General features: G+C 33.3%; 1 protein-coding gene across 1 annotated transcript; it reads left to right on the forward strand.

Annotated features, from left to right (window-relative positions):
• The first annotated feature begins 9,122 nt into the window (after positions 1-9,122).
• Positions 9,123-12,909, forward strand: LOC137813954 (probable auxin efflux carrier component 1b). The gene is made up of 6 exons (XM_068616449.1): positions 9,123-10,886; positions 11,538-11,808; positions 11,900-11,985; positions 12,072-12,229; positions 12,338-12,414; positions 12,495-12,909. The coding sequence occupies exons 1-6, from the start codon at positions 9,788-9,790 to the stop codon at positions 12,559-12,561; spliced, it is 1,758 nt and encodes a 585-aa protein (XP_068472550.1). The 5' UTR covers positions 9,123-9,787; the 3' UTR covers positions 12,562-12,909.
• Positions 12,910-13,702: the final 793 nt, after the last annotated feature.

Below are 13,702 nucleotides of genomic sequence, written 5' to 3' on the forward strand. Positions count from 1 at the left end.
TGTATTGGTCAAGGTAAGTGTGTGTCTTGAGGGGATCAAGGTCACTTTCTTGGTTGTGTTGTAAGTGATCTAGGTTTGATTGCTTAGTGGTGTTCCTCAGTGGTTTCTGAGAAGACTGGATGTAGCTCTGGGTTTAGAGTGAACCAGTATAAATCTATGTGTGCATTTTCTCTATCCCTTAACTCTTTAAATTCAGTTTTGATATTTGTAAACTGGTATAAACAACTGATTGTTTCTGCGAAACAACCGATTGTTTTGCTGGTGTTGTGCTTTTAGCTTTGTGTTTTGAAAAACTGATTTCTTAATCAAGATATTCTCGAAGTAATTTCATTCAAGGCTTAAAAGTTTTCGAAATCCCTCTTTAAACCATTCACTCGCCCTCTAGTTTAAAGCCATATATTCTAACACCAAATACTTTCAAGTGCTGCACATTGGGTTTGAATCCGCTTCATGCCTCAATCAGAGTTGTGTTAGGAACACTCTGAGTGGGTGATCTGTTTATCAATATACCGCACATGTTACGGCCCCAGCCCAAAAAAATTTGGCAGACCTTTCACTTTAAGCATGCTCCTCGCCATGTCCATGATTGTTCTATTCTTTCTCTCGGCAACTCCATTGCGTTGAGGTGTGTAGGGACAGGTTATCTTATGCTGCAACCCAAGTTCTTCATAGTGCCTCTTGAACTTATTAGACTTGTACTCACCCCCTCCATCACTACGCACCATCTTAATTAGTTTGTCACTCTCTCTTTCAACAAATGCTTTAAATATTTTAAAGGAGTGGAATACCTCATCCTTGCTTTTCAATAGATAAATCCAGGTTTTCCTTGAAAAATCGTCAATAAAGGTTAAAAAATACTTATTACATCCAACTGATGATATATTCATCGGACCACAAACATCTATATGAACAAGCTCCAAAGGAAATTTTGCACGCCAAGGATCCTTAACAAATGGTATCTCGTGATTCTTTCCAAAAATGCAAGCTTCACACAATTGATTAGGGTCATTCACTAAATTTCGTTTGGAGAGATTTTCCAAACTCTGAAAATTTAAGTGCACAAAGCGTAAATGTCATAACCACGATTCCTTATTCACTATGCATTCAAACACTTGAAATCAATCATATGAATATCTACTGGAAACATGCGATTTTTTGATAAAAATGTTTTAAGAATCAAATTACCTTTTTATCAAAAATTGAGAATTTATTTTCAACTATGTGCATCACATAACCCTTTTCGGCCAAGTGTAACATATTCAACAGATTACTTTTCATATCAGGTACATAGAAAACATCATAAATGTACTTGTGATCACCATTCTTTAATGTGATAAGAATTCGCCCTTTTCCAGTTACCGGAACGAAGTGGACTTTAAGCCTAACTCAACCCCATAAAACCAGCTCATGAGGTGAGGTTTGCACCCACTTATATATAATGAAATATCTTAATCTCTAGTCGATGTGGGATCTCCAACACACACCCCTCACGCCAAGAGTCACAGCTCGTGCGTGGGACATCATATTATGGGAGGTCCGATAGCGGGTGGCACGATATGCCCAACAAACACTCGCTAGGATATACTTTAAATGGCTCTGATACCAGTTGTAGGAACTAATTGAAGGAAATAAGGAAAGATAAAAGGTTGTAGAAACTGATTGAACGTAATTGTACTTGCAAAACTGTTGAACTGATTCATTCATTTTGATTTACTCAATAATATATATAATAAAATTACAATTATTGGAAGTTATAAAATAGAAATACTAACAACCCTGTAAACTGACCATTAATGCAATAATAGTGATAAAATAGTTTAAAAATAATAAAATCAAAATTAATAACCAACAATTGAGTATATATATATATATGAATAAAAATCTAAATAATAACTTTAGCACTTATCAAAGTTAAAGAAATACAAAGAGTGTTATAATTTTTTTTTTCTAAATTTGATTGAAATAAAGATACGAAGATATAGTAGACGTTAATTAATAAACCATATACTGATCTATTAATTATAACCTAAATAAATAATTTATATAGAAAATTTAGAACATTACATTATTAACTCCGCATTAGAAATGGCTTTATTAAATGCTTGTGTTTTTATTTTAAATTGTGTAAAATATAAATATATAATCTACATCTAAGAAAAACATTTGTTGTGATAAGTAGAGTTATAGCATCTTAGTGAAAATAGTTATGACATGTTAAAAAGTGGGGTGGAGAAAGACCCAACAACACCAAAAAGCAACACCCTGTGGCTTCGTTCGTTCATACGCACATTGCTTTCACATTCCGCAATGTACCAACGTTTCAGACAAAATCTCAGAATGCCTTAAATTTCGGCTTTAATCGAAAATATACAAATCTATTCCATTATCTATTACTTTACTGCTATCAATCAATGCTTCATTGCTTCTACCCATAACCCTAATACGTCATACTCATGCATCCATTAATAATTATTATTTTCACTTTTTCTCCTTCAACAAACTCTTTATCAATCAAAAAACGTTATTGGAATAATACTATCCACTAAAAACAATTAATTAGATTTTTTCAAAAAAAAACGAAATTAATAACTATATGATTTCATTGACAACAAAAATGAAAACAGAAATATAAATTACTTTAAATATTTAATAAAGCAATATTTAATTAAAAAATGTTATTAACTAATGATAATTTTGAAACAAAAGACAATTAAAAGAAAAGGTAGAAATATCTTGTGAAATTCACATTTATTCGATTTCATTTTAGAGCAACCAATGATTTTGATATACTTTTTGTTGAATATATTATTATGAGAAGGTGGTGATAAAAAAATTGGATTTGGGTGGTGAATGTTTGAATCCACAGTGATTTAAAAGTTTTGGAGGATGCTCTTTGAAATATTTGGCAGTGGAATTTATATTTTTGGTTGTTGTTGTTTAAAAAAGAAAAGGCAAAAGAGTGTAGCATGTCTGGGGCATGGGAGACAATGAAAAGGACATGGCTGCGAGTTAAGTGTGTTTTGCGTGTGCGCTGAAACCAAAACGAGACACCAACGCAGTCGTTTTGGACCCTCCAAAAACATGCAGAGTAATGCACACACGACAAATGGCGCCGCCTGTCGTTAATCATTATACTTTCTTTCTATTATCTTAATATCTTTTTTTTCTTCTCCTAATATATTTTCACCATTATCCGAGATATCTTTATTTTCTTATAAGCTATTAAGAAAAACTTTAATTACATAATTTTTTTTAATATAATAGTCCCAACTTCGATGGAAAAATTCAACCGTTTGAATTTGCCAATTAAAAGGTAGTGAATAATAAATCATAGGAATAAATACAATAACGTGTTTCAATCATTCTTAATTATTGAATAAATCAATTTGTTTTTTTTTTTCGAAACTCTCTATGCTGTGAGTGCAGTGTGGGAGTGGTCCAACATTCCTTAAATGAATGAAGTGGTGCATTTATATATAATGGGCATGACAGAAAACCTAATTTCATTAATTTGCATTAAAAGGATATGCTCTGTTCTGTATGCAAGGATGGCTTCATGTGATTAGATCGATAATGATTCAAATCGATTATGCTTTTGTTGTAACGTGCAAAAAATAGATAGTTTATGATCTATTGCAACAAAACCTAATCGATTGATTATGATTAAAATTTAATCGATCATTATTCTTTCAGTGCTAAACTCATCCATTGACATGTCAAGAAAATTTATCATTGCAAATCCAACAAATTATTAGTAATAAGTTGTGTTTATAACGTGAATTATCTTTATTTACATAATAGCATGATTTGATGGATAAAGGTTAGAATTCGACACTTTTTTCTATTAAAAAACATTTTATTCTTACTGATTAAGAGAGGTCAGAATTTATTTCCTAAAAAACCGATTTTTAGCTTTTGCATAGTGATATATGTTATTCTTATAATATAAAAAAATGTGTTTTGCAAAAAAAAAATATGTGCTGGTTGGGGAAAAAATAGTCGTCGGTGGCTCTCAAAATTATGGGACAATAAATAAAAACTAATTCATTCAGTACATGTTGTCATACCCTGTAACCAAAATCACGTGGTATTAGCAAAATAAATAAAATTAATTATTATGTTATATAGATAAGGTTATCTTTGTTTTACTGTATATAAACACTTGTATCATCCTTAAACAATTTTAAGAGAATAATATACAACATTTTAATCTTTTGATGTCGATATAGTATCAGTGTAAACCTTGTCTTATTTTTTTCTGCTTCTTGCTTTCATCCATTACTGAAGATTCCATAACCTCACACACCAATAATTTTTTCATGTCATCAGTTCACATGAGAAGTCAAATAGTCCTCCTTGTTTTTAATTTGGTAAAAAATCAGGAGTTGTTTCCATCTTTAATGGAGACAATTACTACAGCCATAAAACATGCTCTCTTCCAAGGATAAAATCAAGTTTACTAATGGAACATCATTCAAACGGTTTAAAACAATTTTTATATGATTCTTGGGAACAATGTAATAAAATTAATTATATTATGTTGTGTATGTTTTTTATATTATAATAATTATATGTACTTTATAATTCATTGTGTTACATACATGATAAATTTAATATAGATGAGTAATTCAGAAAGACATATTTATTTGACTCCATAAATTGATGGCTTAATTTTCTAACTTGCATTTCTTTAAATTATGGTAATTGTGACTAATTTGTTTATTATTCATTGTAGGTCTTATTGACAATTAATTATAATTATACTTATGAATTATAATGTATCAATGTGATTTTGTTCGCTTAAAAAAAACTTAATGATGGAGTTCCTTCTTCATGAACCGAAAACTAGCATCAATGAAGTGTAGATGGAGGCGAAAACAATGAAGAATTGAAGTCAAGGAAAAACTCAGAATTCTCATGGAGCCTTGAGTGTCATGAGGTATTTTGTAGAGTGATAGGTGAGGCTTAATCACACGTACAGGGAGAGGAGATCGACAAAGGTGTCTAACCTAAAGAGAGGCAAGACAGAGAGAGCTTTTACTACTAATGTGGGCAGCATAACTCTAATATTATTGATCTTCATTTACATGTAATCTGCCCACTTATTTATAGTAGAATGGGCTGAACATTTTGGAGTCAAAATTTTAAAATTCAAAATAAAACTCTCCAATGAGAAGGTGTCATGTGAATTCATGTTTTCCATGTGTAGCTTACACCTTTCATGCGAAATCTTCTACACTCCTAGGCTACCATGTGGATGTCCATGTGTTCATTGGTCTTCTTGGATATGTTTTATACATTCTTTCATCCTAAAATTGTCCTCTTGATTGGGTTTACAAAGATAAACAAATACCCAATTAGACCCATATTTGGAAGTAAGTCCATAAAACAAAATATAGGTCTTCATCATCCTTATTATGTGGTTGTGTGGTTGGACTACTCCCAACATCCCTCTTGAGAGGATCTTTTCTTAGATCTAAAAGCTTGATCTCGAACAACAACATTATTCCTACTTTGAAAACTATGTTCATCCTCCAAGATTTCTATTTTATTGGTTGACAATTCCTCTTAATTTTCTATTATTTCTAACAATTTTATCACAAAATTTATAGTCTTAACTATACCCATCCTACATACCTATTTGGTATTACATTACGTTAAATGTACTAGATCCAAATTCACAATAAAGTATTTTTTTTTTACATTTAAAACGTGAATAATGACCAAGTATAAAATCAAATTTTTTTTATTAATTTAGTGAAATTTTACCTCTTAATTATCAAAATAGATAATTTTTTTTAAAATTATCGAAATTGATAAATCGTGTCAAAATAATACAGTTTTATTGTGAATAATTCATACCAAAATAACACGAATTTAATATATTGGATTGAAATTAGACAACTTCAATATTATTAAATTTTAACTAAAATCATATCAAATTTAAACTACTTGTCCATTTTTATATTTTTTAAAAATTTACTCATTTTAATGATTAAAAAATAAAATTACACCAAATCATTAAAGTTCTCCATAAAATTATCATTCATATTTTAGAAAAGTTGGCTTGCACATGCCCCCATATATGTACCAATGCCGATGCATACACTCTTATCATATCCATTCAACTTAGATATTGATGACAAATGACAAACGAGAAGAGAAGGAGTGACTGAGATTTTTGGGATGCAGCATGCATTTCATAATTCATTCCTCAATTTGAGGGCTTCGTGCTACCTGCCATAAATGCATTATTTAAACTTAATTAGTGATTTTGAGTTTGAATATGAGATATATTTGGAGGAAAAAAGATTATTATGTCTAATGATTTATGAGAAACTGTTGGTATTGTTGTTACATGGCATTATGTTATTTTGTTTGGAAGGTGATTTGTGGTTTTCAATGGTCCTTCCCTCCTCTTACTGTGAACCTATCTAGGTAGCACAGATACACATAGAATTGTCTTTATAATTGGATTCTTCCCACTCACTTTCCATTGTCTTATGCTACTAATATTCTTCTTCTTTGTTTCTTTCTATAACCCTCTACTCATCTTCCCATAACACATTTTAATATTGCTTTATTATTTTCATGCAATTGTCTCCATATGTTACCAACCTCAATCTTCCCATAATCTCTATACTTTCTACACTGCATCATTATGGATGCATGACGCAACAAAAACATTCATATAATCCACAACTTCACCTTCTTTTTTTTCTAATAATAATCTAAACATTGGATCTTACTAAAGGGATTTTACTTCCTCACCCAGAGACTGCTGCTTTTCTATCACTTCATACCCCCACATTTTCTCTTGCTTCAGATACCTTCTCACATGCGTGTCTTCTTCTACTTTTCATTTCCCCTTTCTCACCTTTCTATCACGTTTCTACTTTTATAAACTTCTCCTAACATTATAACATCAGCATTCTTTTTACTAGATTTTCCAAGTTATTCATATAAGTATTCTTTTACCATCTTCTTTAAGTTTTAAAACATGAGCACTCTTTCACAAGTTTTTCTAAACTTTATAATATGAGAATTCTTTTTAATAGTTTTTCTAAGCTTGTATTCTTTGACACAAAGTTACTATTGACATTACATATGTATCAAAGATGTTTAAAAGTACAAAAGTTATTTCAAATATTTATGCTAAAATTTAATGTCTCCAAAATATAGAGATTTTCTCTCACTAAGACTAAATGATTGCAAAAAAATACAAATTAATGGAAAGTTATTCATAAAAAATTAAAAAATATGAGTTTTTTTTAATAAAAAAAAGTAAGTTTAAGATTGTCTTGTTAAGAGAACAATTCTAACTTATTTCTTTATTCTCTTTTATACACAATGATATTAAAAAAAAATAGTAATTGTCTCATAAACTTTAATTTTTGAAAAACAGTTATGGTTGTTCTCATTCCCCTCCTCGTCATTCTTCTTTTAGCTTGCTTCCTTGAGTTGAATGTTGGAAAACTTGATAAACTTAAATAATTTATTTATGATTGATGATAAACATTAAAAGGTTTTCACCTAGTCTTTTCTTTTTTCTGATAGATTTGCAGTTAGGTACATACATGACAACATTTGCTATTTACACGATCATCTAATTTAATGCCACTTTTTTTTTAATATGATTAGTCTTTGATAAGATTGGTGCACACACATATAAGCTTTTTTTTTTTATGTAGGAGTCCTGATTTGTTACAAGTCTTTTGGTGTAGAACACCACAATCTATGTGCTAGATGACTTGTAATTCATCTTTGAGTTTTTTTATAAATGAGTTGGAACATCCTTTAAATATTTCAATTAATTCATGTAAAGTACTTGTTAACAATCCTTTGATTTTATGAAAACATTTAATACAAGAATAAATATTAATAAATAGATTAAAGAGATTTATGTGTTTTAAATAAAAGTTTGCAGTAACTTTAATAAATCAAAGTTATTTGTTAAACAATTAGATAGATAATATATGATAAAGATAAGCCATATTTATAAAAGCTATTTGTTAAACAATGATAGATAATATGTAATAAAGATAAACAATAAAAAACTCATGTTCATCTATACGAGAGCTTAAAAGTCCGACTTTAAAAGTAATGATCCATTCTATTCTAACATACAATCTACTGAATTGTTTTACATTATTCAAAATTATACTTCAAACTAATTACTTACTTTTGATTGATTTATATATTATTTTTTAAAACAACAACTTTTCTTCATTTTCATATTATCTTCTCTTCAAATAAAAGTATGCGTTTTACCTGAATACATTTTTCACTTAATTTCATCTATCTTTCTTTTTTCACCGTTGCTTTCATTTTTACTTAATGTTCTTCTATTCTATAATAATTTCTGACTCATGATTTTTTATACAGATAGAACAACTAATAATAACTGAATAAAAAACTAATTTTATTATCGTTAAATTATTTAGTTTTAGTTTGCGCTGTGTATCATTACTGTTATTATGATATATAAAAAACAATTAATTTTATTAAAAAAACTGAAATAATATTTATTTAGAGGTTTTTTCGGACACTAATTATTCTGAGAAAAGAAAGTATTTGTTTGATCCTATTAGAAATGTAAAATCGTTGTGCTGTAGCATGTTAAAGTTATGCCTTTTATTTTTTTGCTTTGATTGGTTGGTGCACACGAGTTTAAGTCTAAAAGCACCACCTAATTTTGACTACCATGCAAAAAGTGATAAATGCGAATTTCCCTCTTAAAAATTATAGGTGGAAATCAAAAGGGCTTGTTATGAATGCAAAAGATAAATTTAATTAAAGTCAATGGTCCTCTAAAATGAAGACAAATAAATTTTAACCCTTCATTAATGGGTGAGTGGATTTAAGTTTAAAATTAAGAAAAGTTATTATTGATAAATGATGTTTAGAAAAGTAAAAAATTATGTATATTTAATTAGAATAACGATATGCGATTAGATTGTTGATTAGTATTTTTTATTTTTTGAAACGATAGAGAGATAATTTGTAGATGAAAGTTTGAGGTTGGGCCTAAGATGATAAAAGTAAGAGATGGAATGTGAAGTATTTAAAATAAAAAAAAGAAAATAAAAAATATTTAAGGTGAAAAGGGTGGAAAGTGGAATGGCAGCGAAGCTTTTAAGTTTGGGGTTCCCGACAGAAAAAAGGGAAATGAATCGATGAAAGGACAGAAGAATTTTCTTTTTTTCTAGCCCTGGCTGGTTGGTTTTGCAAATTTGCATCTCATGTGCCATAAGAAGACAGCATATAAACTGCAAAAAGCTAAGAGAATCTTTACAAGTCACTCTCTCTGCCTCTTCCCTTTTTCCTCCTTTTTCTGCGATGCCCTCTTCCTCCTTTCCCTCTCATTCAAACCCTTTTTCATCCCCCAACTTCTCCAAACCCCCAAATTCAAACACACACTCCATTTTTTTACTTTCCTCATTAATATAATAAAGGTCATTTTGAGAGATTTTTTGAGTTTATTAACAACCTGCACTCATAATTAACTAAAATCTAAGGGAGCAAATAAAAATAGAAAGTTGCAGCAGTAAGTAGTAGTAAAAGCAGGAGGAGGTTTTTTGTGTCTTTGCAGCAGCTGAAAAGACTTATAAAAGCTTCACAAAAGCCCCCAGCTTTTACTCCTTTGTCTCCCATCATAATGCCATAAACTAAACCCACTCTCTCTCTCTCTCTCTCTCTCTTCTCACTTCTAAATTCTAACTCCTAACATCTCCAACCTTCTCAAAACCACTCACTCAAACCTTATTATTTCCAAACAAACACCACAATGATAACCTTGCTGGACCTGTACCATGTTCTCACCGCGGTGGTGCCGCTCTACGTCGCCATGATCCTCGCCTACGGTTCCGTCAAGTGGTGGAAGATCTTCACCCCGGACCAATGCTCCGGCATCAACCGCTTCGTCGCGCTCTTTGCGGTGCCCCTACTCTCCTTCCACTTCATCTCCACCAACAATCCCTACGCCATGAACTACAAGTTCATAGCTGCGGATTCGCTTCAGAAAACCATAGTCCTTGCCGTGCTCTTCGTCTGGTCCAGAACCAGCTCACGGGGCTCTCTGGAATGGTCCATCACGCTCTTCTCCCTCTCCACGCTCCCCAACACGCTCGTCATGGGGATCCCATTACTTAAGGGCATGTACGGGGACGCATCGGGGACCCTCATGGTGCAGATAGTGGTGCTTCAGTGCATCATCTGGTACACTCTGATGCTGTTTTTGTTTGAGTATAGGGGTGCCAAGCTTCTCATCGTGGAGCAGTTTCCCGACACTGCAGGGTCCATTATCTCGTTCAAGGTTGACTCTGATATCTTATCTTTGGATGGGAAGGAACCGCTTCAGACTGAAGCTGAGGTTGGTGACGATGGCAAGCTTCATGTTACTGTCAGAAAGTCCACCAGTTCGCGCTCTGAGATCTTCTCGCGGCGCTCGCATGGTCCCAACTCGGTTTCGTTGACTCCGAGGCCTTCCAATTTAACCAATGCAGAGATTTACTCGCTGCAGTCTTCCAGGAATCCAACGCCGAGAGGGTCCAGTTTCAACCATACGGACTTCTACTCGATGGTGAATAATGGGAGGAACGTGAGTCCGAGGCAGAGTAGTTTTGGGGGCGTGGCATTTGATGAGGAGAGTGGTGTGAGGGTTAATGGGGGTGCAGGAGGGTACCCTGCACCTCACAATGCGGGGATTTTTTCTCCGGTGGGGAAGAAGAAAGGTGGTGGTGGTGGTGAAGGGGGAGGGAAGGATCTTCACATGTTTGTCTGGAGTTCTAGTGCTTCTCCGGTGTCGGAAGGCGGGATTCATGTGTTCAGAGGTGGGGATTATGGAAATGACCAACTTCCTGTTGGTGGGGTGGCTCACCCGAAAGGTTTGCTTTTTTCTATCCCCTTTTGACTTTTGTTTTCAAAACTTGTTTTGTTTCTATGCTTAGTGCTTGTTCAAATTGTGTGGACTTGTTTAATGTCGTTTGTCAGTTATGTATCTTGCTCGAGTTGGTAGGACCATTATGTGATGTATTTGGTTGAAAGGACGGAAAATGGGAAGAAAAGGAAAAGTAAGAAAAATTAATTTCTTCAATTAAAAAGACTATATAACTTCCTTTATTTTTTCCAAAACTTTGGAAATTTATGGAAAAAATAAGGAAATCTGGCTTGAAATATGAAAGCTTCTGTCTTTTAAAAATTAGCCTTTGTAAACGGAAAAGGCACGTGGAATCAAACGAGCAATTTGTTTTCTTTTGACCGTAGCAAACAGGCCTGTAATCTTGTTCAAATGTGACTTTCATAGTTTTGTTGCAAGTGTGCATCTGTTTTTTTGTCTCTTTTGGTTTGGTGTTAAAGTTAGAGTGGGTTTGTTGGACTGACTTGGACTTTTCTTGTGTTGTCTTTTGGTTTTGGTCTGTTAATCCTTGTGTGTATCTGCTATTTGGTCTTTTCTGGATCCAATAATATTTTGTTTGGGGCTTGTCATTTTCCCATGTTTTGATTGGGTGTGTTTTCTTTTCCACGTTGGTGGTCAGACTATGATGATTTTGGTCACGACGAGTTTAGCTTCGGGAACGGAACCGTCCCTAATGGAGTGGAGAAGGAAGGGCCAGTACTTTCGAAGCTTGGCTCAAGTTCGACGGCTGAGCTTCACCCAAAAGCACAAGTTGAATCCAAAGCCACGTCCATGCCACCCACAAGTGTTATGACAAGACTCATTCTGATTATGGTTTGGAGAAAGCTGATTAGGAACCCCAACACATATTCCAGCCTCTTTGGTCTCACTTGGTCTTTGATCTCATTCAAGTAATGCTATCTACAATATTTCCGTGTTTATATATAATATAGTTCCAGTGATTTTAGGTATACAAGGTGCTAATGTTGTGTTGTGTGGCAGGTGGAATGTTGTTATGCCTGCTATTGTTGCTCGATCGATATCAATTTTATCTGATGCTGGCCTTGGGATGGCAATGTTTAGCCTAGGTATGTATTCTAAGAAATATTAATCTGGCATTGTATTCGAGTTTGGTTATGGACTTGAGATTTGAATTCCTTGGTGGGTTTTGTAGGGTTATTCATGGCTTTGCAACCAAAGATTATTGCATGTGGAAACTCGGTTGCTTCCTTTGCTATGGCAGTTCGTTTCCTCACTGGACCCGCTGTCATGGCTGTCGCTTCAATAGTTGTAGGGCTCAGGGGAGTTCTGTTGCACATTGCTATTGTACAGGTAAAAGGCTGTCTTCAACATTATTTTCTTTAGGGTAATTTCTGGTCTTTATTTTGTGGTTTGTTCAATGTATTTATTTATTTATTATTGTATTGCATGTATTTTTAGGCTGCTCTGCCCCAAGGGATTGTCCCTTTTGTGTTTGCCAAGGAATACAACGTTCATCCAGACATCCTTAGCACAGGGTTCGTATTCCTCAACTGTTGATTTGATTTTCCTATTTTATAACATGTTCCCACTAACGTTATTGTTTAATATTTTGCAGGGTTATATTTGGGATGTTAATTGCTCTTCCTATCACGCTAGTTTACTACATTTTGCTTGGGCTTTGAAGCATGTTGAGGAGGTGGAAAAGGAGGGAAAGACTAATTGCAGTGGATTACAGTACTAGGCTTTTGTTGTTATATTTATAGGTTAATTTTTTTGGCATCCTCTAACAATGTAGAATTTGGGAAGTTAGTGAGAGGAGAGGAGAGGGGGTGAGTGAGGATGTAAGAATGGTGGTGGTGGTGGTGTGATGAGAGTTGGAAGAGAAGGTGATATTATATTTTAGGGCTATAGATAGAGGTAGGTAGCCAGTAGGAACTTTTGTTTTGGCGGTTTAAGCCTTTTTACTGTGAACCCCACTCTCTTATATTTTGCTTGGTTTAATGAAAAAGAGAAAGTGAAACTTGTTGGTAGTTGTGGACACCTTTCTCTTTCTTTTCACAAGTACTTCTACTTTTCTAGGCCAAAAGGAGCATGAGTCCGATCGGGAATCTCAATCTCTATCCTATGCTTGCAAGTATATAACTTAAGAATATAAGATATGAAGCAACACAAGTGGTTTTTCTAGGGCAAAAAAAGTGGCAAACCAAACAGGAACTTTTGCTGGCTTGTCTCTTTTGTGCTGTTTTTTTAGCATTTACATCCTTTTTGAATGGCACAGCACAAGTTGTCATCCACACACTTGAATTTAATTTAATTGTGTATTGTTGGAAATTGAAGCTAGTGCAGGGCTATGGCTAAGGTTGCTATTATTGTCCCTGCTCTTGGCAACTACTACTACTACTACAACATAGCCTAGCCGCTAATCACAGATTGCTATAAAGATTGGTTTGCATAGCATGTCACATGCTGCTGCACCCTTTCATTGGCTCTTCTTTACTTGGAAAAATCCATGCCTTCATCAACTTCTCTTTCCATTCAGTTTTTTGGGGTGGAGCACTTATTGCACTGGGGTTCACTCATCCTTCACAAATACATTTCAAATTTATCTCTTCCCACACTCTACTCATCAAATTAACTAACTTCACATATTCTCTCAATCCATTTTTCAACTCAAACAATCTTTTCAATTTAGACTCTCATTTACATTAGTTCATTGGAATTCAATATTTCAATTTTAAAATCTATTTTATATATATATATATATATATATATGATTCAAGGGAATATGTGAAAAGTGGTCAATATTTGTAAAATCTTGCAAAA

The sequence above is a fragment of the Phaseolus vulgaris genome, chromosome 1 (genome assembly GCF_000499845.2).
Source record: "Phaseolus vulgaris cultivar G19833 chromosome 1, P. vulgaris v2.0, whole genome shotgun sequence".
NCBI lineage: Eukaryota > Viridiplantae > Streptophyta > Magnoliopsida > Fabales > Fabaceae > Phaseolus > Phaseolus vulgaris.

Coding starts and splice junctions, on each gene's coding strand:
- LOC137813954 (XM_068616449.1), top strand. CDS start 9,788: ATGATAACCTTGCTGGACCTGTACCATGTTCTCACCGCGGTGGTGCCG. Junction 11,809..11,899: donor TGGTCTTTGATCTCATTCAA/GTAATGCTATCT, acceptor GTTGTGTGGCAG/GTGGAATGTTGTTATGCCTG. Junction 12,230..12,337: donor TGCACATTGCTATTGTACAG/GTAAAAGGCTGT, acceptor ATGTATTTTTAG/GCTGCTCTGCCCCAAGGGAT.